This window comes from Ranitomeya variabilis, chromosome 2 (genome assembly GCF_051348905.1).
Source record: "Ranitomeya variabilis isolate aRanVar5 chromosome 2, aRanVar5.hap1, whole genome shotgun sequence".
Lineage (NCBI taxonomy): Eukaryota > Metazoa > Chordata > Amphibia > Anura > Dendrobatidae > Ranitomeya > Ranitomeya variabilis.
Genome location: NC_135233.1, coordinates 716,417,250 through 716,444,268, shown reverse-complemented (window position 1 = coordinate 716,444,268; position 27,019 = coordinate 716,417,250). Strand labels below are relative to the sequence as shown.

General features: G+C 43.2%; 1 protein-coding gene across 1 annotated transcript in view; it reads left to right on the top strand.

Moving 5' to 3' along the window:
• Positions 1-27,019, top strand: part of TRAPPC3L (trafficking protein particle complex subunit 3L) — a 263,060-nt gene that overhangs the window by 94,294 nt on the left and 141,747 nt on the right. The window contains exons 2-4 of the mRNA XM_077292840.1: positions 8,965-9,012; positions 9,994-10,091; positions 13,159-13,258. Of these exons, the coding sequence (XP_077148955.1) occupies positions 8,965-9,012; positions 9,994-10,091; positions 13,159-13,258 (246 nt within the window). The remainder of the gene's footprint in view (positions 1-8,964; positions 9,013-9,993; positions 10,092-13,158; positions 13,259-27,019) is intronic.

Here is a 27,019-nt window from a genome sequence, read left to right as displayed (position 1 = left end):
CTGTAAAACTGCCATGAGCCTATTGTTTGTTATTTTAGGCCTTTGATAGCCTGTCTGCGGTCCCTACTTTAAATACTCCTCCACTCATCACCAGCTGCCTGCCCGTGTATCCATGTAACTGCTGTAAAACTGCCATGAGCCTATTGTTTGTTATTTTAGGCCTTTGATAGCCTGTCTGCTGTCCCTACTTTAAATACTCCTCCACTGACCACCAAGCTGCCTGTGTATCCATGTAACCGATGTAAAACTGCCATGAGCCTATTGTTTGTTATTTTAGGCCTTTGATAGCCTGTCTGCGGTCCCTACTTTAAATACTCCTCCACTCATCACCAGCTGCCTGCCCGTGTATCCATGTAACCGCTGTAAAACTGCCATGAGCCTATTGTTTGTTATTTTAGGCCTTTGATAGCCTGTCTGCGGTCCCTACTTTAAATACTCCTCCACTCATCACCAGCTGCCTGCCCGTGTATCCATGTAACCGCTGTAAAACTGCCATGAGCCTATTGTTTGTTATTTTAGGCCTTTGATAGCCTGTCTGCGGTCCCTACTTTAAATACTCCTCCACTCACCACCAAGCTGCCTGTGTATCCATGTAACCGCTGTAAAACTGCCATGAGCCTATTGTTTGTTATTTTAGGCCTTTGATAGCCTGTCTGCGGTCCCTACTTTAAATACTCCTCCACTGACCACCAAGCTGCCTGCCCGTGTATCCATGTAACCGATGTAAAACTGCCATAAGCCTATTGTTTGTTATTTTAGGCCTTTGATAGCCTGTCTGCGGTCCCTACTTTAAATACTCCTCCACTGACCACCAAGCTGCCTGTGTATCCATGTAACCGATGTAAAACTGCCATGAGCCTATTGTTTGTTATTTTAGGCCTTTGATAGCCTGTCTGCGGTCCCTACTTTAAATACTCCTCCACTCATCACCAGCTGCCTGCCCGTGTATCCATGTAACCGCTGTAAAACTGCCATGAGCCTATTGTTTGTTATTTTAGGCCTTTGATAGCCTGTCTGCGGTCCCTACTTTAAATACTCCTCCACTGACCACCAAGCTGCCTGTGTATCCATGTAACCGATGTAAAACTGCCATGAGCCTATTGTTTGTTATTTTAGGCCTTTGATAGCCTGTCTGCGGTCCCTACTTTAAATACTCCTCCACTCACCACCAAGCTGCCTGTGTATCCATGTAACCGATGTAAAACTGCAGTATTTTGCTTATAAAAAAGAAAATACTGGAGAGATATGCAGACATTTTAACATTAAAAACAAAAACACATACAACAAAAAACTGGTACAGTACAAAAATTGGCCACCAGCTACAAAAACTTTCTCCTGCAAGTAGTTAACTGAAAGGTTTTTTTCCATTGAAAACACAGATATGGCATCCACCGAGTGTTGTCCTGTCGCGTTTTCTTTATATTATTGCCAAGAAGCTGCAACTGAATAAAGCTGAGCTTCTACCTTCTGCCTCTTATTAACTGCTTTTTTTAAAAAAAATTGTCCACCAGCTACAAAAACTTGCTCCTGCAAGTAGTTAACTGAAAGGTTTTTTTCCATTGAAAACACAGATATGGCATCCACCGAGTGTTGTCCTGTCGCGTCTTCTTTATATTATTGCCAAGAAGCTGCAACTGAATAAAGCTGAGCTTCTACCTTCTGCCTCTTATTAACTGCTTTTTTTTAATAAAATTGGCTGTTCCGGCCTACTAAAGGTGTCTGTCTGCCCCTGCCTGGTGTTGTCCTCAACTGAATAAAGCTGAGCTTCAACCTTCAGTTCCAAATTACCATTTTTAAAAATGCAATTGGCTGTTCCGGCCTACTAAAGGTGTCTGTCTGCCCCTGCCTGGTGTTGTCCTCAACTGAATAAAGCTGAGCTTCTACCTTCTGCCTCTTACTAACTGCTGTTTTTTTTAAAAATTGGCTGTTCCGGCCTACTAAAGGTGTCTGTCTGCCCCTGCCTGGTGTTGTCCTCAACTGAATAAAGCTGAGCTTCAACCTTCAGTTCCAAATTACCATTTTTAAAAATGCAATTGGCTGTTCCGGCCTACTAAAGGTGTCTGTCTGCCCCTGCCTGGTGTTGTCCTCAACTGAATAAAGCTGAGCTTCTACCTTCTGCCTCTTACTAACTGCTGTTTTTTTTAAAAATTGGCTGTTCCGGCCTACTAAAGGTGAATGTCTGCCCCTGCCTGGTGTTGTCCTCAACTGAATAAAGCTGAGCTTCTACCTTCTGTTCCAAATTACCATTTTTAAAAATGCCATTGGCTGTTCCGGCCTACTAAAGGTGTCTGTCTGCCCCTGCCTGGTGTTGTCCTCAACTGAATAAAGCTGAGCTTCAACCTTCAGTTCCAAATTACCATTTTTAAAAATGCAATTGGCTGTTCCGGCCTACTAAAGGTGTCTGTCTGCCCCTGCCTGGTGTTGTCCTCAACTGAATAAAGCTGAGCTTCTACCTTCTGCCTCTTACTAACTGCTGTTTTTTTTAAAAATTGGCTGTTCCGGCCTACTAAAGGTGTCTGTCTGCCCCTGCCTGGTGTTGTCCTCAACTGAATAAAGCTGAGCTTCTACCTTCTGCCTCTTACTAACTGCTGTTTTTTTAAAAAATTGGCTGTTCCGGCCTACTAAAGGTGTCTGTCTGCCCCTGCCAGGTGTTGTCCTCAACTGAATAAAGCTGAGCTTCAACCTTCAGTTCCAAATTACCATTTTTAAAAATGCCATTGGCTGTTCCGGCCTACTAAAGGTGTCTGTCTGCCCCTGCCTGGTGTTGTCCTCAACTGAATAAAGCTGAGCTTCTACCTTCTGCCTCTTACTAACTGCTGTTTTTTTAAAAAATTGGCTGTTCCGGCCTACTAAAGGTGAATGTCTGCCCCTGCCAGGTGTTGTCCTCAACTGAATAAAGCTGAGCTTCAACCTTCAGTTCCAAATTACCATTTTTAAAAATGCCATTGGCTGTTCCGGCCTACTAAAGGTGTCTGTCTGCCCCTGCCTGGTGTTGTCCTCAACTGAATAAAGCTGAGCTTCTACCTTCTGCCTCTTACTAACTGCTGTTTTTTTAAAAAATTGGCTGTTCCGGCCTACTAAAGGTGTCTGTCTGCCCCTGCCTGGTGTTGTCCTCAACTGAACAAAGCTGAGCTTCCACATTCTGGCTTTCGCCCTATACTATCAGATATTAAACTGCATTTGGCCTACTAGTGTGGTTAGGCCCTTGAAACAGTGTCTGCTGCTCTTGGGTTTGCTACTCCACTGAACAAAGCAATGCCGCCTGTTTAGTCCTGTTACCAATTTTGAACTGCATTTAGCCTACTTTATTCTTTGGCCCTATATCTGTTTCCTCCTCATCCTGCCCATTGCCCAGCCACTGCTAGATGAGTCTGCTGGTACATTGACCTAGACCACTACATTCCCCTTATACTCTACACAGCCAGAATCTGACCCTGCTGAAAGTAAGGTTCCCCTTCCCGCATGTTATACCACCTTACACAGGGACAGAGAGGAAGGTGCAGATGAAAGTGCAGGTTCCTTCATCAGGTGGGGGGGCATACTCGTTGGCGACGTCACTGGCACAGGGCCCCTCAGAGTACGCAAAAGTGTCGCTGCTGGTGGGAGGCGCCCCCGCCATGCAAACACACATCGCTGTACTTTGAGGGGCCCTGTGCCAGTGCCAATGCGAACGAGTGGGCCCCCCCTGCTTGCTCAGGATCACAGCACTTGCAACGTTGAAATACTTACCTTTCCCTGCAACACCGCCGTGACGTAGTCCGCATTTCCTGGGCCCACGAAAAACTTGAGCCGGCCCTACTCCCCCCACAACTTTTGCCAAATGACCCCCAATTCCCTATGCCCAACTATTATTATAAAGTTAATTAAGATTGACAAGCTTCAGAAACAAGAATGGATGTTTTTGGCATTAAAATGGGCACTGTAGGTGTTTTCCTGGCCTCCACTCACTGCCGACTATGCTTCCCCATTGACTTGCATTGGGTTTCGTGTTTCGGTCGATCCCCGACTTTTAGCGATAATCGGCCGACTGCACTCGACTCGACTCTGGACAAAATCGGGTTTCACAAAACCCGACTCGATCTTAAAAAAATGAAAGTCGCTCAACTCTAGTCGGTACATATTGCCCATATTTGCACATCCATTATATGTTTTTGTTTATTTTGCTTTTTATATGTATATTGTCTTATTATGTTGTTTATATGTTATTCCCTGTTATATGTATCATATTTGCTTTGTTTTCGTTCTGTTATCCCCTTTATTTTTATTGCTGTAACTTGCGGTGATGTTTCCCTCTTCCAATATGGTGGCTTTATATCTGCAAGCCCCTTTGCGCATGCGCGGCTCTTTTCCCTGCCCTGCCTCGCACTGCGCTTGCGCCGCTATGCGCTCACCGCCGAGCGACACAGGGCCCTGTGCCGGCTCGGTGTGTGGCGACGTGTGGCGCATTTGTTGGTGTCCGGTATGGTCGGGTAAAAGCTGCTGTATAGCGCTTGATACTTTGGGACGCGTACATCCCGTTTCTATAGCAGCAATGAATGATTTCCGGTCTTCATTCCGGTCACTTCCGGTTACTGGCGTCTATAAAACGGCACATCTGACCCCTCTTATTATTCCCCCTGAGGAAGGTCGTATCACCGAAACGTGCGTCGGGGAGGGCGCACGGACCCTGGATATACTCTGCCCATCTGCTCTTTGAGGTAATATTTATCTATTATATTTTGGCACTTTGGCCTGCTGTCCATCTATATAGCTGTCTGGGTTTCCAGCAGTATGTTACTAGGGCATAATATACTATGCAGTCCATTACCATTAACTATGTTTGTGTATTGATGGGTTTATGCTTTTATCCCGGCTCCGTGCCCCCTTAGTATGCTCCTGTGGTGGTGTCTGTGCACACCCTGCGGCATTATGCCTCACCTGTTCCTTATATGTTATGTCTTTGTTATTATTATATACTAATAAAGTTGATATTTTTTGGATATATATTGGGATTTTTTGGTCGTTTTTGGGTCTTTGTGACCCACAGCTCTTTCTATATTCATTTTAGCGACTATCCTTGATTATTGGTCCGTATTATTTACAGGATACTTTTAGCATAGATTGTTTCATCTTTTGCTATGCTTCTTTTTTCTGTCATGTGTTTGGTTATTCAGCACAGAACAAGGGCAGCAGTACAGCACCAAGACAGAAGTAGAACACCTGGGACAGCAGTACAACACCGGACAGCAGCACAACACCAGGACAGCAGCACAACCCTGAGACGGCAGCACAACAGCGGGACAGCAGAACAGGGGAAATCCGGAACAGGGATCCAGGACACCAGCACGGCAATGTCTACAAGGAACAGAAAGCAAAACATAAGTACAGACTGCAGTGAGAGACAGACAGACATTTTCAAAGCTTCTATACTTACATACAGAGTCTTGATATCCCATCCACAGTCTTGAGAGTTCTGGACTTTCTGTGTCCACACCCCTTTTATACACCTGGGATTTGGGAGGTGATGAATCATCAGTGTCTGGACATGCTCAGTCTGAAGTACGCATCGAACGCATCCATGTGCATATCCATGCATACCAATGCGTTCCCGCAGACAGTAATGCGTTGTTTTGATGCACTCATCCGCATGCACATGCCTGCGCATATTTGATGGATCAAAAAATGCAACATGTTGCGTTCGGTGTGCGCGGTGAAATGACGCATGGGGACGCATCTGAACCCAAAGTAATGCAAATGCATGTCCCTGCGTACACAATGTTAAAGATATGCACGCAAAGATACACTAATGTGAACCCAGCCTTACATAGTCACCTTTATAAAAGACTCCTGTCCACATACTCAATTAATCAGTCAGACTCTAACCTCTACAACTTTGGCAAGACAAAAAAGCTTTATCAGGGATTTGTCAGGGACAAGATCATACACCTGCACATAGCTGGAATGGGCTAGAAAACCATAAGCATGACGCGGGATGAGGAGGGAACGACTGTTGGTACAATAGTAAGAAAATGGAAGAAATACAAAATGACTGTCAATCGACATCGATCTGGGGCACCATGCAAAATCTCACCTCGTGGGGTGTCCTTGATCATGAGGAAGGTGAGAGATCAGCCTAAAACTACACGGGTGGAACTTGTTAATGATCTCAAGGCAATTGGGACCACAGTCACCAAGAAAACCATTGGTAACACATTACACCGTAAAGGTTTAAAATCCTGCAGTGCCCGCAAGGTCCCCCTGCTCAAGAAGGCACATATGCAGGCCCATCTGAAGTTTGCCAATGAACACCTGGATGACTCTGTGAGTGATTGGAAGAAGGTGCTGTGGTCAGAGGAGACAAAAATTGATGGTCTTTGCATTAACTCAATTCACCGTGTTTGGAGAAAGAGAAATGCTGCCTATGGCCTAAAGAAAACTTATGGAGGGAGTTGAAGCTCCGAGTTGCCAAGCGACAGCCTCAAAATCTTAATGATTTAGAGATGATCTGCAAAGAGGAGTGGGACAAAATTCCTCCTGACATGTGCGCAAACCTCATCATCAACTACAAAAAATGTCTGACTGCTGTGCTTGCCAACAAGGGTTTTGCCACCAAGTATTAAGTCTTGTTTGCCAGAGGAATCAAATACTTATTTCTCACTGCAAAATGCAAATAAATTAATATAATTTATGCAATGTGATTTTCTGGATTTTATTTTTGATATTATATTTCTCAATATTAAAATTAACCTAGCCTTAAAATTATAGACTTACAAAATCAGCAAGGGATCAAATACTTCTTTCCCCTACTGTAATATAATCATCAACCCCATACAGAAGTAGTTTCATGGCTGTGTTCAAACTTTACACATCTTATATAAACTATGGGCAAAATGGTGATTTATCTACTGATTTCCTTCAAATTTAGCCTAAGCAGAATAGATTTTATTTGTTTTGTACAAATGTCATTTTAGAATATATACATGAACCAAAGGGGTAAGAGAGCAGTGATTCCTGGGTGCCAGTACTAACAATGGATATGCATTCCTTGGATCTTTATTCATACAATGCGTTTCGGAATCGGGTTGATTCTTCAGATATCATAAAGAATCACTGCTCTCCTTCCTGTTTGGCTTATGCATGTCTTGTCCCACTTGAGTGAGTCAGTGGACAGAGAGTAGTCTTTCCATTATTATCACGAGTTACGGAGTTGTGCTGACCACAACCCTATCAGGCGCACAATTCATTGTTTTTGCTCTCTTTGCATATTTCTGGTGATAACCCACTTGGACCACCACTTTATTTCTCTGTTTACCACATTTTAGAATATCTGTCATCCAAAAAAGGTCTGATTAATAAAAGGATTTAAACTATATACGGTAATCAGCATTAGCTCTCCCTTTTCACGAGGCTGCATTGGTGGCACTCAATTATTGGACTTTTCCTTGTTTCATCGCATAGAATTGCTAAATCCTAGTGGAGGTTAATTCATTTATTAAGGCTAAGGATGTGAACATCACAGCTGGAGGCACCAAAATAGATGGAGATAAGTGAAAGTCATGTGGAGAACTTGTGGAAGGAGAACGATGAAGGGTAAAAGTAACGTTGGCTATAAAAGCTGTCATGTGATAAAAGTATTTGTAGCCCAGGCCACATAAATTACTAAATGATTGGTCATAATTGTATATGCTTTTCTTCTTTCAAGACAGTGTTTATGTGGCGGGGGTTACAAAAATACTTTTTTTTCCAGTAATTATAATAGGGAATGTCAAAAATGAAACATAATTTGAAAGATACTCATTAAGTAAATTCATTTTTGAGGGTCTTTGAAACTTTCAAACAGGTTCATGACACACATATAGAAACCAATTATCAACACTCTGACATGAGAGGACTATATGAAAACTGACATTGTGAATGCTAACCTGCATGAGAGTCCCACATCAATCATGTGATGATCTGTCCGGGATGCACACTACATTAATAGTCACTATGAAGAAAAGATTATTGTTAATCATTATATTCTTGTTTCACAGATTCTTTTATTTTATCATTCTATAGTTGATCGTGTGTCAGAATTTATACGATGGAAAATCAGGTTTAATTCATGTTAGACAGAACATTAATCAGAATCAAAGTGAAAAGAAATTATACCCAGGAAAAACTATTTTGTATGTGCTTATGAAGCAAACAATGTAAATGTGCGCGCTGGCACATAAAACATAAAGGACGAAGGTTCAGTGGTAACAATTGTACGTGGGCTCTGCAGCCTGCCAGGGCTCATATGCCTCTTTGTAACATAAGAGATAGGCCCGGCTTTAGAATGGGGCAAACTGAACAACTGGCTGAGGTTCCCAACCCCAAAAGTATCTCCAACCTTTACCAACCAGAAACTGCACTGATCATGGCAGCCCTGTATGGGGACAGACTGACTATTAGAATTCTACAGATTTTTTTAAATTCTAGCTGTTTGAGCCAAGGCTAAAGATAGCTATCCTCATTAGATGGCTGTCAGCCGAATGGTGCTTCAACCAGTCGCTAACGGCTATCTCAGCCGGCTCTCCCAAACTCAGGACCGCTCGTTGGGTTGAGTGCTACTGACTAATACGTTGGCTTGATACTTATCTCAAGCAAAAAAATGTCAGCAGTCAGAAATTGGACATGCCTGATCCAGTCTTTCTTAACCATCAGCGCCCCCATATATATCAGACCACCAGCAGAACCCGTCGATATTAGTCTATTGTGTATGGAGGCTTTAAGAGTGGATTCATCAAAAAGGGGATGTATAAATCCTTCATTTACATTTTTATTTTCTTTTGAATTCACTTCTAGTTTTGCCTAAATAAAATATTCCAAAAACTACACTATTTTTTTCTTCAAAAACCAATTTGTGTGAAACGATCCGTGCACATCTGTTGAATTGCAAGTCTGTGTGTATCCCGAGTGTTACTATTAGTATTTAAATTATTTTCTCTTTAACATTTTCAGGACTGGAATTTACCAGCTATCTCGTCCTCTGCTTCCGCACATAACATTGTAAGTATCTCTCCGGTATTACATGATATTGATTTTGGATAGAAGTTGTTTTATTCATTGTTTCATTTCTTTTGAAATTATGCCGATTATTTTACTATTATTATTAGTAGTAGCAGTAATCTATAGTTAAATCGACAAAGTATTCCTGAATAATAAATTGCCCTTATAAAAAAAGCCATTCTTGTGCATTTTCTGCCATTTATAACCTGGTAAGAAATCTATAAACACGATGACCAATGTGGCATTTTACAGTACTATTGATAATATTTCGTGAAATTTAGTATATTTAAATAAGTCTCTTCAGTTTGGGAGAATCACACAGTACAGTCTTAGTACTCTTTTTACATGTGTCCTTTTGTAGTCAAATTTAGGAGTAGATGATGAAGGAAGGCAAAATTTAAAGACAGTAACTGGCAATATTAGTTTTGGCTTTTAACACTGTGCCATAACTGCACTGTGCGCATACAGTCAAAGAGTAAAACCACTGTAGGGATATCATATATTAATATTTAAAAGGGTTGTATTACTGCTGAGATTATCTATTCTATGGAGCTGAATCATCTTGTTCAGAATACGCTTTCTTTAGTAGGCCAAGATGATACATTATAGCTGTCATGGCAAGTAGCCATTGGGGAGCTTCTGTGGTCACACACTTGAATTATGTAACATCTGGGCAAAAAAAAAGTGTTTGGTGGAATAAAAACATAATGGGGGTCATGTATAAAAATGTTACTTGTACACATTGGATTGTCGGTTGCAAACTTAATGAGACGTGTTTTCATTGTGAAAATGTTTTAAAAGAGGTTGTTCTGGCATATTAGAAATACTGGAAAGTTCTGATTTGTCATAACTACAGTGTATTATGTAAGGTCTCATTCACACAAGAAAATCCCTAATATATAGTGGATATATATTAACTGCTGGTTTTAATTTTCTATTACAAATTTGTATGTTATATTACATTTTCTGTTTTGGTTTTAGAGCAGAGATCTCTTTGTTCTCACTTATGGTGCTTTTGTGGCACAATTGTGCAAAGATTACGACAGTGATGAGGAAGTTAACAAATACTTGGATACAATGTAAGTACTTAGTATATAGCATTTTGTAGAGATTTTGCTTTGAGGAACAATTGTTTTTTATATAATAATGATAATATTATAATACCAAACATCATTGTATTCTTTTCTTCCTAGTACCTATTAGTTTGCATTAAAGGGAACCTGTCACCTGAATTTGGCGGGACCGGATTTTGGTCATATGGGCGGGGTTTTCGGGTGTTTGATTCACCCTTTCCTTACCCGCTGGCTGCATGCTGGCCGCAATATTGGATTGAAGTTCATTCTCTGTCCTCCGTAGTACACGCCTGCGCAAGGCAATCTTGCCTTGCGCTCGCGCAGTATGCTTTGCCCAACTGCGGGCAAAGCCGAAAAGCATTAGTGCGCATGCGCCGGTGCACTATGTCCCGGAAGTATTTTGCTGTGTTTCGGGACATAGTGCGCCGGCGCATGCGCACTAATGCTTTTCGGCTTTGCCCGCAGTTGGGCAAAGCATACTGTGCATGTGCAAGGCAAGATTGCCTTGCGCAGGCGTGTACAACGGAGGACAGAGAATGAACTTCAATCCAATATTGCTGCCAGCATGCAGCCAGCGGGTAAGGAAAGGGTGAATCAAACACCCGAAAACCTTGCCCATATGACCGAAAATCGGTCCCGCCAAATTCAGGTGACAGGTTCCCTTTAAGGTATTATCCAAGACTATTTATTTGTTTTTACTATGGGCCTAAAAACTAACGGGAACTACCTGCCTGTTGTATCCAGAGCAGACCTCTGCCGGCACAGAGCAGTCACAGACCACTCCTGTTGGTGATTCAGTGGCTTCCACTGACATCACGTTGACAGACCAATGGCTTCTCTTCCTCTCTGTTCTGTTGACTGGCCGTTGCCTGCCAATGTCATGGTGATTGACAGCCAGCTCCTCACCAGCTAAGTGCAGGAATCCATGTGTCAATCAGCATGGCGTCGGCAGTCACACCCCATCGACAGAGTATAATAACTCCGGAGGAAAAAAGAGCAATCAGGTATAGAAAAAGAAAACATTTTATTAATAGATAATGAACAGAACAAAATACAATGAAGTGCATAAAAAGTAGCAGGGGAAAGCCCAAAGGGAAGCCACAGGACTCCAAAACTGAGTGCCCAAACATTTAGACGCACAGCACAAGTTCTACTCTCAATCTAGCATAAAGTGCATAGTGCATAAAAAGTCCATCGACAGAGTAGCCTGGAAGAAGAGCTGCTCTGTTGATGTGGAGCTGCTGAATCGCTGGTAGGAGCAGTCAATGACCACTCTGATCCGGAGCAGGTTGCAACAGGCAGATAGTTGCCTATATTTGCAACTACCTGCCTGTTAGTTTCTAGGCCCATAGTAAAATAAATAAAATAGTCTTGAAAACCCCTTTAAAATAATGCTGCATAAATCATTCAGAACAACTATGTTATATATGGCCACCAGAATGAGTCCCAAGAGGGTCAGAGCCCTAGGCTACTTTTTCTTATTGAATCTCCCATATGGCTCATGACACTGGCTTCCAAATAGACATGTGACCAATTGGTGTCTTCTTAGTACCACCACATTAATTATAAAATAATATAAATCTGATTAGATATGTTGTTTTTGGGGAAAAGCCAAAAACACTTTGTTATAGACTTAAACGGATTCTATAATAATATTAGTGACCTATCCTTAGATCATCAGCATCAGACGAGTAGAGGTCTGATGAATACACCCTCATGACCAGCTGAAGCCTAGAGGAAGGGCTCAAAGTACGATGCATGAAAACACTATCGCTGTGTGTGAGCCATTCTCAGATACTGATGATCAGCTGTGATTGAATTTTGCATCTGGCAGCCATGGCACTAAGGATACCTAAATAATAAGTAGCAACATATATCATATTAGAAAAGAGGCACTATTCTACTATTCTGTCAATCACTGGTAGGACCGCCCACTGGACTGAAAATCACAAAAAGAACAGAGGTTTAAATGATGATTTCAATATGTTTCCATAATGTAAACTTCACTTTTTCTGTCCCAATGTGGAATTAGGTGTGCGCGCTGAACACCAATTCCAACACTAACAACATAAAATGGCGCTGTGTGGCTGGTCAATATCTTCTACTGGCAGTGATTGCTCCCTTGATTGGTTGTGCTAAACCACGTGATGTGATGGCTGCATGACATTATGAGAAAGCCCACCTGGCTGCACCTAACGTCATTAGTCCGCACTGTGACTCGGTGTGTGAAATGATACCGGGAATGGTATTTTTACCAAATCAAATCGCAAAATGTTTGAATATGCCAGGACTTGCGAATTTTAGGAAATTCAACTTTAATTCGATCTTCCACTGATCGATCCTATTTGTGATTATCATTATAATTATTAATATTATTTTCATCACGTTAGTAGGGCTAGCGGAGAACATTTTACCTATATATTTGTATATCATATTTTGGGCATTAATTGATGTTCATATAATAGTTATGCATTATAACCAATAAAATTATATAATTTCTCATTTTTTTTCTTGCCTGGGTCCCTGTTTGTCCATTGTACGGCATCGGTTGCTGTTTATATATTGGAGTGGTTTCCACTTTTTCTTCTTAAGCACCATAATTGATTCACTAATTGGGGGTATATATATTTATATCTGTATAATTTGTGTATTTTATATTTCATGGTGCCTTTGTTGTTTTTCTAATATAATAATAAAGAATGATGTCCACCACTGATATCCATTTAGACTTATTTTTTACAATTTTGTCATTATAAGCCTCGCCATACAACCGAACAGCCTACAAAGGGGTAGCCACAGACCTAAGCAGCGCTAAGATACCCCTGTGTTTGTTATGTTCTTTGACAATGCTTTTTATGATGAAATAATTAGTAAGTTTTAGCGGATTTCAGTGCTTGACATCACTCTTTACTATTGGATTGTTTGGGTGGTTCTGACACATCACTACATGGTCTCCAGAAGATGATAGGCTGACTCCCATAACTGATTTGACATTTATATAATGTACAGTTCATTAAATCTTTAATTTATTGTCACCTAATAATATAATCAAACATTATTTATTCTATTTTAGGGGCTATAACATTGGAGTACGTCTAGTGGAAGACTTTTTGGCAAACTCTGGGATAAAGAAGTGTCGCAGCTATAGTGAAACAGTGGATATAATTGCAAAGGTACAATATGTAATTGATTATGCTATATATGTGTTTTAGACATTTTAGCATATACGTTAGGTTATGTTCACTTGCAGCAGGTGCATAGATTTCTGTGTCCCCTTTCCAGATAAATGGGACAGATTAGAAATTTATGAGGCATATCTGCTGTATGTGAACATTCCCTTACAACTGCATCTCAGTTTTGTTGTATTAAACAGTGTTAAGATCATCATAGAAATCTCTAGGGATTTAAGTTCACATCATTAATGCTGTGAATGGTCCTCCACTTACATGTGAAACCAACCTTAATGAGAAAAATTAACGAGAATACAGACGAAACATAAACCATACAAAAATAAAAAATAACAAATGGTAAATATTAATAAATAAGCAGTTTAACTCGTTAACTCGTCACATTCTATGATCTTCTTGATCTGCGGTCCGATGAAGATATCAGCCTTAACCTTTGCCTCGGACAGCTTTGAAAAGAGATCTTTGAGGTACTTGAAAGCTTCTGACTCTTTGTCAAGAGCCGTGACAAATTTTCATGATGAGGCCTAACTTGATGTGCAATGGTGGCATCAGCACCTTCAGAGGTTCTATCAGCTGCTCCCACTGGACGTTGCTCTTCCCCACAGAGATCTCTGTCCGCTGTGGCCAGTCCTTTCTGTGATAGTGCGTCTTAGTATCACGGCTGTCCCAGAGGAAAAGGAAACAAGGAAATTTTGTGAAACCGCTTTGAAGGCCCAACAGGAATTACACTATTTTGAAGTCTCCGATGACCTCCCATCCATAGTCGTCATACTTCAAGGCACTCAGCAACATCTTGACACTGGTGTAGTCCTCTTTGAGATACACAGAATGAGCCATAGGGAGAGATGGGTAGTTGTTTCCGTTGTGAAGCAGCACGGCTTTGAGGCTCCGGGATGAACTATCTATGAATAGGCGCCATTCACTCGGGTTACAGGTGATACCTATAGCCTTAAAAAGACTGGCCACATTGTTGCAGAAGCACAACCCATCTTCCCGACTGAAGAACTTGGAAAATGTTTGATGACACTTTCTCTGATCTGTGACTTGCACGCATTCATCCAACAAGTTCCACTGCTTGAGCCTGGATGTCAGAAGCTCAGCACTGGACTTGGTAAGACGGAGATCAGATCGTTGACGTGTTTTTGGTTAGGAAATATGGCCTCACGGTGCTAGCGGGGATGTCACCTAAGTCACCACAGTTCAACCCAGCTGGGAACGTAGCCTCAGTGACGTCACCGCTAGTCACTGACGCTGCGCTCGCATCATTTCGTTCCCAGTGGTTCTCAGCCTGGACGGTTGCATCTTGGCATCGTCCAGGTTGAAAACTGTTTTTCACCCAGACATGGATTACGGCATGGAACAGAATGACAGACAGGTATGGTTTACTGTTGTTTTATTATTTTTGCTTTATTACAGGAGAACAAGGGCTTCGGTGGAAGTAGGCGAGGTTGTAAGTATGGTTTAATCGAGATTATTAAAGGAGTCTGTGTCATTTCTTTCAATTAAAGGACTTTTTTCTTGGTGTCTGTGTTTTCATACAATGTGACTATGGGGTTAGTAATGGGGGCATCTTACAGATGCCTCTCTATTTCTAACCTTGGGGCTTGATGTCAAAATTGCCGCATCAAATACATGTGCCTTTTCTGGGTACCTGCGGGCTGCTATTTTTAGTCTGAGGGGGGCAATATCCATGGCCCCTTAACAGCCTGAGAATACTAACCCCCAGCTTTTTGCTTTAGCAAGGTTGGTTGTCAAAAATGTGGAGTACCCCACACTTTTTTATTTATTTAAATCATTAAAAAATACGGTATAGGAACCCCTCTATTCTTGATAACTAGCTTTGCTGAAGCTGACAGCTGAGGGATGCAGCCCCCAGCTGGGAGATTTGCCTGGCTGGTTAGTAAAAATACACCGGAACCTACACCGGGTTTTTTTTTTAATTTATTTACAGAGCAGGAGCGGCTGATGAATATTCCCATCTGCTCCTGCTCTCGCCATTATTAGCAGCAGCAGGTTTCAGATGATGGGAGCAGTTGTCCCATCAGCTGATGCCAATCAGAAGTTGTGTTCGGCACGCTGTCATGCACATGACCACAAGACAAACACCCGGTGTTCGGGCAGCTGAACCCGAACAGTAACACGGACTGCCTGGTGAAGTTCGTGTTCGGTGTCCATGCCCAAACAGTAGGAGTTCGGAACGGATGCCAAACTTTACTGTTTGGGTTTGCATATTTCTCTTCCTAACTTTATGTGTGCACAATGCGGCTAGTAAATCAGGGTGCAGGAAACATCCACAATGTCCTGACACAACGGAATGTGTTGTTGGCTGCTGAAACCACATGTTCCTCTTCAAAAAGAGCAGACATCTTGTATTAGTGACACCTTTACACTGTAACAGGGCAGAGAGGCTGCTCCCGATACTGTCAGGGTTAGCAGTTAGATTTTAGGTAGTTAGGCGGTTGTTTCTTACTCAGATAGTTTAGCTAGGTAGTGTCCTGTGTGGCTGTGAAATTGACCTTCCAGCATTTTTTTTTGCCATTACTGAGGTCCATAGACAAAGAGAGCAGTGCACATGTCATACAAGTGTGTTGTGCACTGCTTCTATTGTGCTCCATGCACGAGTATAGCATTCTAAATCTTATTTTTTTTCACTAGCTAAATGTGAAACAGCATGCCATATCCCACTTTGTCATTTAGTGGTGTGGTGACATTGTTCTGTGATTTGAGCTGTTATGCATGAAAAAATATTTTTTTGGTGCAGTTGCTAGCGTAATTCACCATGCCATAACTCACCTTGTTATTTAATGGTAGTGAAATTCCACAGCTCTTGCACATTAAAAAAATAATCTTTTTTTGTTGGTAAACGTAACACAGCCCGCCATATCCCACATTGTCATTTTGTGGCAGTGAAATGAAGCTGTCTGCAGACCTAACGCACATTAAAAAAGAAATAATATTTTTCCTGTTGCAAAACGTGATACAGCCTGCTGTATCCCATGTTATCATATTGTAACAGTGATATGAAGCTGTCTGCAGACCACGCACATTAAAAAAATATTTTTTTTCTGTTGTAAGCTTGATAGAGCCGGCCGTCTTCCTTATTGTAATTTTGTGGCGGTGATATGAAGCTGTCTGCAGACCTAAAGCATATTTTAAAAAATTACAGTTTTTCTATTGCAAAACATGATACAGCCCGCCGTTTCCCACGTTGTCATTTTGTAGCAGTGATATGAAGCTGTCTGCAGACTTCACGCACATTCCATTTTTTTTTCTGTTGATAACAGAACCTTGTCATTTAGTGGCATTGAAATTGTTCTGAGTGCAGAGGTGCGCACATTAAAATTTTCTTTTTACAAACCTGATACAGCAGGCGAGATTTGAGTTTGAAATTGTTTTGAGCCTATCTTCTAGATTGTGTGCATCTTTGGCATCCAATTTCTCATGGGCAATTTTTATACCGAGCTTTGTAAAGATTTGTAAATGTGTAGACTCCTTGTTGGGTCTCCTTCATGTGTGTTGCCTGTCACAGTAGGCCTCTGACACCAGCAGTCCTCAATTCTCTTTGAGTCAACTACCCCTGTGTCACGGGGAGACTAGGTGGGCAAGAGCTAATAACCCGGGCCCCTGCAATTTCCCTCAGACTAGGGAAATCCTTACTGACCCTCTACCTAGAGTTTACACTGATGGTGTGCATGTCTAGGCCTCGACCCTCGCCCTGTCTCCTGTTTCAACCCTAGGCTGAAACCACCGCCCACCACCCAGTGAAAAGATAATACACCAATACCCACAGTTAGAACAGACAAGGATAACGGAAAATATACACCACGCCGCAGTCACTCAGGAATACACTTATAAATGCGCAGGGCAAAATAAATACAAATATAGGAAGGAGTAAATAAGACAAAGGGAAAATACACCACCAGCAACGATACTCCAACTACTAGCTCACCACTCCAGACCGAGATAACAACGCACAAGACAGAAGCTATAATCGGCGACGCCCAATGTTCAGGAGAACTATTTAAAGGCAATGGGCATGGCCCAGCTTCCAATCCGAGCATCAGGTAAATTAACCCCGGACCAGCTAGATAAAATCTAGCCGACGCCATTGAGCACATAGTGGTCAAAAGCGGAATTACCGCTGTCTGTCGAACGACCTGGTCTGAACAGTGTCCGACATGACAGTACCCCGCCTTCTACGAGGGACCCCAGGGCCCTCACGGCTTATAGGACCCGGCTTGTCCGGATGGCGACGGTGAAAAAACCTGACCAGCCAATCCGCATGAATGTCCGAGGCTGGTACCCAGGACCTCTCCTCGGGCCCATAACCACGCCAGTGTACCAAGTACTGTAAAGTGCGGCGCACTACATGAGAGTCAACCACCTTGGAGACTTCAAATTCCAAATTACCATCCACCAAGACTGGAGGTGGCATAGGCGCCGCATCCACAGAACCCACCACCTTCTTTAAAAGAGACCTGTGGAACACGTTGTGTATCTTATACAACGTAGGAAGCTCCAATCGGTACGCTACTGGGTTAATGACGGCGGTGACCCTAAATGGACCAATAAACCGTGGACCCAATTTAAGGGATGGTATTTTGAGTCTTATGTTTTTAGTGGATAACCACACCCAGTCATCCACACTCAGGTCTGGACCTGGCACAAGCCTACTGTCAGCCACACGTTTGTACCTAGCACCCACACTCAACAGGCGCTGTTTAACTCTCCTCCAGACTGATGACAATTGTGCTCCTAACTGGTCCTCCTCCAGAACACCGGAAGAGCCCCTCTGACTCAAAGTACAAAATTGGGGATGTAGCCCGTAAACACAAAAAAACGGAGACTCCCCAGACGACTCCTGGCGGTGATTATTGATGGCAAACTCAGCCAAAGGAAGGAACGTAGACCACTCCTCCTGGCTATCAGAGACAAAGCAGCGTAAGTACTGTTCCAAATTTTGGTTCATACGCTCAGTCTGACCATTTGACTGAGGATGAAACGCCGAAGAATGAGACAACTTGATCCCCAGCCGTGAGCAAAATGCTTTCCAAAATTTTGCCACGAACTGAGTACCCCTATCAGATACGATGTCAGACGGAACCCCATGAAGTCTGACCACCTCCTGCACAAATACCTGAGCCAGAGTCTTAGCGTTAGGCAACGAAGGCAAAGACACAAAGTGCAACATTTTTGAAAACCGATCAACAATCACCAAGATGACCGTGTTCCCAGCTGAGGAGGGCAAATCAGTGATGAAATCCATGGAGATTTCCGTCCATGGCTTACTAGGTACCTCAAGAGGAAGTAGTGTGCCAACAGGACGGGAGCGGGGCGTCTTAGCCCTAGCGCACGTGGTACAAGCTGACACGTATGAGACCATGTCCTGTCGGATTTTGGGCCACCAAAACCGACGTGACATCAACTCCAAGGTACCTCTAACCCCTGGGTGGCCAGCCAGGACAGCATCATGATGCTCCGCCAAAATCTTTAAGCGGAGATGAAGCGGTACAAAAGATTTGTTGATGGGAAGCTCAGATGGTACCTCCTCCTGAGCCTCGGCAATCTCAGCCTCAACCTCGGTAGTGAGAGCCGAAACCACAACACTCTTTTGGAGGATGGGTACTGGATCCTCCCGAGGCTCTCCCCACGGAAAACACCTGGACAGAGCATCCGCCTTAGTGTTTTTAGACCCCGGTCTGTAAGTGACAACAAAATTGAACCGCGTGAAAAACAATGCCCAGCGAGCCTGCCTGGGGGACAGACGCTTGGCTGACTCCAAATACAGCAGATTCTTATGATCGGTAATAACAGTAACCTGATGTACCGACCCCTCCAAGAAGTGTCACCATTCCTCAAAGGCCAACTTGATTGCCAACAACTCCCTGTTGCCGATATCGTAGTTACGTTCGGCGGACGACAGTTTCTTGGAGAAATAGGCGCATGGACGCAAATCACTCAAAGATGAGCCTTGTGATAGTACCGCCCCCACACCAACCTCAGACGCATCGACTTCCACAACAAAAGGTTTTGATACATCTGGCTGCACAAGAATGGGGGCTGAAACAAAACTGTTCTTAAGAAATTCAAATGTGCGCACAGCAGCCTCAGGCCAAATGGAGAAATTGATACCCTTTTTAGTCATGTCAGTTAGCGGTTTAGCAATGATGGAAAAATCCTTGATAAATTTCCTATAGTAGTTAGAAAACCCAAGGAACCGCTGAAGTGCTTTCAGGTTATCAGGCCGTTCCCAATGCAGCACCGCTTGCACCTTAGCGGTGTCCATTTTAAAACCAGAAGCAGACACAATATAACCCAAGAAAGGCAACTCTTGAACAGAAAATACACATTTCTCAAGTTTAGCATACAGCTTATTCTCTCTGAGAAGCTGTAACACCTGCCTGACATGATCTAAATGAGGATCACGGTCGCAAGAATATATGAGAATGTCATCTAGGTACACGATAACGAATATCCCCAAAACATGCGAAAACACATCATTAATGAAATGTTGGAACACTGCAGGTGCGTTAGTCAACCCAAATGGCAACACCAAATTTTCAAAATGACCCTCAGGGGTATTAAAAGCCGTCTTCCACTCATCACCTTGACGGACTCATATGAGGTTGTACGCCCCCTGAGGTCAAGCTTGGTAAACCACTTAGCACCTGCCACCTGGTTGAACAAATCTGGTATAAGTGGCATAGGGTATGGATCACGAACCGTAATCTGGTTCAATTCCCTGAAATACAAACACGGGCGTAATCTGCCATCTTTCTTCTTCACGAAGAAGAACCCTGCTGCCACAGGTGAGGATGAAGGCCTGATGTGCCCTTTGCTCAAACTTTCAGCAATGTAATCCTTTAATGCTTGTCGCTCCGGACCGGAGATGTTAAACATCCTTGCTTTAGGCAATTTGGCCCCTGGTTTAAATCTGATAGTACAGTCATAGGGGTGATGTGGCGGCAACTCTGAACAACCCTTCTCAGAGAACACATCCACAAAATCCAGAAGTGACTCCGGAACGCTTGAAGTCACAGCAGACACACATGTGGCCAGGCAATTCTCCTGGCAGAATTCGCTCCACTGAATTATGTCCTGACTGAGTTTTCCAGTCAATTACCGGGTTGTGCACAGACAACCATGGAAAACCCAAAACCACCTGAGCAGGAAGATTCCTGAGCACCTTACATGTAACCTGCTCGGAATGTAAAACCCCAATGTGGAGTTTCACCTCAGCCACAAATTCAGTAATCTCCCCCTGTGAGAGAGGAGCAGCATTGATGGTGACCACGCAGATAGGATGAGGCAGTTTTTCAATCCTAAAACCGGCTGTGCGCGCAAACTCCTCATCAATGAGATTTGTGGCTGAACCACTATCCACAAATACAGTAATTGGCAGCTCAGTGCCAGCGATTATAACCTTAGCAGGGAGCATGCATTGAGAAACCACCATGGAGGATATACATAAGCTCAGATTGGTCTCCTCCACACCCTCTGAGCTTAGAAGTTTTCCGACGTTGCGTTTTTCATAGACAGTAGAGGACAGATGTTAATAAAATGACCAGTCTTACTGCAGTAAAAACAGGCTCCCTGCTTCCTGAGCTCAGGGGCTCTACGCTTCACATGTGACACCCCTGCGATTTGCATAGGCTCCTTGGGCTCACCTGCAGCAACCACACCCTCTCCCATAGGCGGTGTCTCATGCTCCCGCTGACTCAAATGGCGATCAATGCGGACAACCAGACTCATAGCGGAATCTAGAGAAGTAGGAGTCTCATACATCAGAAGGGCTTTTTTAACCCTTCCAGAAACCCCATGAATAAACTGACTCCGCAGCGCTGGATCATTCCACTGTGTATCGATCGCCCAGCGATGAAATTCAGAACAGTAATCCTCTGCAACTCGCTCCCCCTGGCGAATAGTGCGTATCTTAGATTCTGCTAGAGCCATTCTGTCTGGCTCATCGTAAACATTTCCAAGAAAGGAAAAAAAACTCTCCACAGAGTCAAATGCAGCAGAATCAGATGGCAAAGAAAACGCCCATGCTTGGGGATCCCCGCTTAACAATGACAACACCAGGCCCACACGCTGAGCCTCATTACCTGAGGAGATCGGGCGCATACGGAAATATAGTTTGCAAGCTTCACGAAAAGAAACAAATTTACTGCGTTCCCCAGCAAATTTTTCAGGCAACGGAAACTTAGGCTCAGCAACTCTACCTGTCGTTCCAGCTTGCACATTAGATACTGCTAGTCCCTGTTGCTGCACTGCCCCCCTCAACTCAGTGACCTGTAGGGACAGCGCCTCCAACTGGCGGGTTATGGAAGTCATGGGATCCATGACAAAACAAAAGAGGAAACCCCTTTTTTTTTTTTGTTTTAACCCCTTAATCCCGTATGACGTACTATCCCGTCAAGGTGACCTGGGACTTAATTCCTGGTGACGGGATAGTACGTCATAGGCGATCGGCCGCGCTCACGGGGGGAGCGCGGCCGATCGCGGCCGGGTGTCAGCTGCATATCGCAGCTGACATCCGGCACTATGTGCCAGGAGCGGTCACGGACCGCCCCCGGCACATTAACCCCCGGCACACCGCGATCAAACATGATCGCGATGTGCCGGCGGTGCAGGGAAGCATCGCGCAGGGAGGGGGCTCCCTGCGGGCTTCCCTGACCCCCCCGCAGCAACGCGATGTGATCGCGTTGCTGCGAGGGTCTTACCTCCCTCCCTGCCTGCTCCAGACCCGGATCCAAGATGGCCGCGGATCCGGGTCCTGCAGGGAGGGAGGTGGCTTCACAGACGCCTGCTCAGAGCAGGCACTGTGAAGCAGCCTGCACTTCTCTCAGATCGGTGATCTGTCAGAGTGCTATGCAAACTGACAGATCACCGATCTGTATTGTCCCCCCCTGGGGCAAAGTAAAAAAGTTAAAAAAAAAATTTCCAAATGTGTAAAAAAAAATAAAAAAAAATATTCCAAAATAATGAAAAAAAAAAAATAAATATTATTCCCATAAATACATTTCTTTATCTAAATATATAAAAAAAAACAATAAAAGTACACATATTTAGTATCGCCGCGTCCGTAACGACCCGACCTATAAAACTGGCCCACTAGTTAACCCCTTCAGTAAACACCGTAAGAAAAAAAAAAAAAAAACGAGGCAAAAAACAACGGTTTATTATCATACCGCCGAACAAAAAGTGGAATAACACGCGATCAAAAAGACTGATATAAATGACCATGGTACCGCTGAAAGCCTCATCTTGTCCCGCAAATAACGAGCCGCCATACAGCATGATCAGCAAAAAAATAAAAAAGTTATAGTCCTGAGAATTAAGCGATGCAAAAATAATTATTTTTTCAATAAAATAGTTTTTATCGTATAAAAGCGCCAAAACATAAAAAAATGAGATAAATGCGGTATCGCTGTAAGCGTACTGACCCGAAGAATAAAACTGCTTTATCAATTTTACCAAACGCGGAACGGTATAAACGCCTCCCCCAAAAGAAATTCATGAATAGCTGGTTTTTGGTCATTCTGCCTCACAAAAATCGGAATAAAAAGCGATCAAAAAATGTGACGTGCCCAAAAATGTTACCAATAAAAACGTCAACTCGTCCCGCAAAAAACAAGATCTCACATGACTCTGTGGACTCAAATATGGAAAAATTATAGCTCTCAAAATATGGTAACGCAAAAAAATATTTTTTGCAATAAAAAGCGTCTTTCAGTGTGTGACGGCTGCCAATCATAAAAATCCGCTAAAAAACTCGCTATAAAAGTAAATCAAACCCCCCTTCATCACCCCCTTAGTTAGGGAAAAATAAAAAAAAGTATTTATTTCCATTTTCCCATTAGGGCTAGGGTTGGGGCTAGGGTTAAGGCTACAGTTAGGGTTGGGGCTAAAGTTAGGGTTAGGGTTTGGATTACATTTACGGTTGGGAATAGGGTTGGGATTAGGGTTAGGGGTGTGTCAGGGTTAGAGGTGTGGTTAGGGTTACTGTTGGGATTAGGGTTAGGGGTGTGTTTGGATTAGGGTTTCAGTTATAATTGGGGGGTTTCCACTGTTTCGGCACATCAGGGGCTCTCCAAACGCGACATGGCGTCCGATCTCAATTCCAGCCAATTCTGCGTTGAAAAAGTAAAACAGTGCTCCTTCCCTTCCGAGCTCTCCCGTGTGCCCAAACAGGGGTTTACCCCAACATATGGGGTATCAGCGTACTCAGGACAAATAGGACAACAACCTTTGGGGTCCAATTTCTCCTGTTACCCCTGGGAAAATACAAAACTGGGGGCTAAAAAATAATTTTTGTGGGAAAAACAAAGATTTTTTATTTTCACGGCTCTGCGTTATAAACTGTAGTGAAACACTTGGGGGTTCAAAGTTCTTACAACACATCTAGATAAGTTCCTTGGGGGGTCTAGTTTCCAAAATGGGGTCACTTGTGTGGGGCTTCTACTGTTTAGGTACATTAGGGGCTCTGCAAACGCAATGTGACGCCTGCAGACCATTCCATCTAAGTCTGCATTCCAAATGGCGCTCCTTCCCTTCCGAGCCCTCCCATGCATCCAAACGGTGGTTCCCCCCACATATGTGGTATCAGCGCACTCAGGACAAATTGGACAACAACTTTTGGGGTCCAATTTCTCCTGTTACCCTCGGGAAAATACAAAACCGGGGGCTGAAAAATATTTTATGTGGGAAAAATTTTTATTTTTATTTTTACGGCTCTGCATTATAAACTTCTGTGAAGCCCTTGGTGGGTCAAAGCGCTCACCAAACATCTAGATAAGTTCCTTAGGCGGTCTACTTTCCAACATGGTGTCACTTGTGGGGGGTTTCTACTGTTTAGATACATTAGGGGCTCTGCAAACGCAATGTGACGCCTGCAGACCATTCCATCTAAGTCTGCATTCCAAATGGCGCTCCTTCACTTCCGAGCCCTTCCATGCGTCCAAACGGTGGTTCCCCCCCACATATGGGGTATCAGCGCACTCAGGACAAATTGGACAACAACATTTGGGGTCCAATTTCTCCTGTTACCCTCGGGAAAATACAAAACTGGGGGCTAAAAAATAATTTTTGTGGGAAAAAATTTTTGTTTTATTTTTACGGCTCTGCATTATTAACTTCTGTGAAGCCCTTGGTGGGTCAAAGCGCTCAAAACACATCTAGATAAGTTCCTTAGGGGGTCTACTTTCCAAAATGGTGTCACTTGTGGGGGGTTTCAATGTTTAGGCACATCAGTGGCTCTCCAAACGCAACATGGCGTCCCATCTCAATTCCTGTCAATTTTGCATTGAAAAGTCAAACGGTGCTACTTCCTTTCCGAGCTCTCCCATGCGCCCAAACAGTGGTTTACCCCCACATATGGGGTATCAGCGTACTCAGGACAAATTGTACAACAACTTTTGGGGTCCAATTTCTCCTGCTACCCTTGGAAAAATACAAAACTGGAGGCCAAAAAATAAGTTTTGTGGGAAAAAAAAGATTTTTTATTTTCACGGCTCTGCGTTGTAAACTGTAGTGAAACACTTGGGGGTTCAAAGTTCTCACAACACATCTAGATAAGTTCCTTGGGGGGTCTAGTTTCCGATATGGGGTCACTTGTGGTGGGTTTGTACTATTTGGGTACATCAGGGGCTCTGCAAATGCAACGTGACGCCTGCAGACCAATCCATTTAAGTCTGCATTCCAAATGGCGTTCCTTCCCTTCCGAGCTCTGTCATGCGCCCAAACAGTGGTTCCCCCCCACATATGGGGTATCAGCATACTCAGGACAAATTGGACAACAACTTTTGGGGTCCAATTTATCCTGATACCCTTGTAAAAATACAAAACTGGGGGCTAAAAAATCATTTTTGTGAAAAAAAAAAAGAATTTTTATTTTCACGGCTCTGCGTTATAAACTGTAGTGAAACACTTGGGGGTTCAAAGTTCTCACAACACATCTAGATAAGTTCCTTGGGGGGTCTAGTTTCCAATATGGGGTCACTTGTGGGGGGTTTGTACTGTTTGGGTACATCAGGGGCTCTGCAAATGCAATGTGACGCCTGCAGACCAATCCATTTAAGTCTGCATTCCAAATGGCGCTCCTTCCCTTCTGAGCTCTGTCATGCGCCCAAACAGTGGTTCCCCCCCACATATGGGGTATCAGCATACTCAGGACAAATTGGACAACAACTTTTGAGGTCCAATTTATCCTGATACCCTTGTGAAAATACAAAACTGGGGGCTAAAAATCATTTTTGTGAAAAAAAAAAAGAATTTTTATTTTTACGGCTCTGCATTATAAACTTCTGTGAAGCACTTGTTGGGTCAAAGTGCTCACCACACATCTAGATAAGTTCCTTAGGGGGTCTACTTTCCAAAATGGTGTCACTTGTGGGGGGTTTCAATGTTTAGGCACATCAGGGGCTCTGCAAACGCAACATGGCATCCCATCTTAATTCCAGTCAATTTTGCATTGAAAAGTAAAATAGCGCTCCTTCCCTTCCGAGCTCTTCTATGCGCCCAAACAGTGGTTTACCCCCACATATGGGGTATCGTCGTACTCAGGACAAATTGCACAACAACTTTTGTGGTCTAATTTCTTCTCTTACCCTTGGGGAAATAAAAACATAGGGGCGAAAAGATCATTTTTGTGAAAAAATATGATTTTTTTATTTTTACGGCTCTGCATTATAAACTTCTGTGAAGCACTTGTTGGGTCAAAGTGCTCACCACACATCTAGATAAGTTCCTTAGGGGGTCTACTTTCCAAAATGGTGTCACTTGTGGGGGGTTTCAATGTTTAAGCACATCAGGGGCTCTCCAAATGCAACATGGCGTCCCATCTCAATTCCAGTCAATTTTGCATTGAAAAGTCAAATGGCGCTCCTTCCCTTCCGAGCTCTGCCCTGCGCCCAAACAATGGTTTACACCCACATATAGGGTATCAGCGTACTCAGGACAAATTGCACAACAATTTTTGAGGTCCAATTTCTTCTCTTACTCTTGGGAAAATAAAAAATTGGGGGCGAAAAGATCATTTTTGTGAAAAAATATGATTTTTTATTTTTACCGCTCTGCATTATAAACTTCTGTGAAGCACTTGTTGGGTCAAAGTGCTCACCACACATCTAGATAAGTTCCTTAGGGGGTCTACTTTCCAAAATGGTGTCACTTGTAGGGGGTTTCAATGTTTAGGCACATCAGGGGCTCTCCAAATGCAACTTGGCGTCCCATCTCAATTCCAGTCAATTTTGCATTGAAAAGTCAAATGGCGCTCCTTTCCTTCCGAGCTCTGCCATGCGCCCAAACAGTGGATTACCCCCACATATGGGGTATCAGCGTACTCAGGACAAATTGTACAACAAATTGGGGGGTCTATTTTCTCCTGTTACCCTTGGTAAAATAAAACAAATTGGATCTGAAATAAATTTTGTGTGAAAAAAAGTTAAATGTTCATTTTTATTTAAACATTCCAAAAATTCCTGTGAAACACCTGAAGGGTTAATAAACTTCTTGAAATTGGTTTTGAGTACCTTGAGGGGTGCAGTTTTTAGAATGGTGTCACACTTGGGTATTTTCTATCATATAGACCCGTCAAAATGACTTCAAATGAGATGTGGTCCCTAAAAAAAAATGGTGTTGTAAAAATGAGAAATTGCTGGTCAACTTTTAACCCTTATAACTCCGTCACAAAAAAAAATTTTGGTTCCAAAATTGTGCTGATGTAAAGTAGACATGTGGGAAATG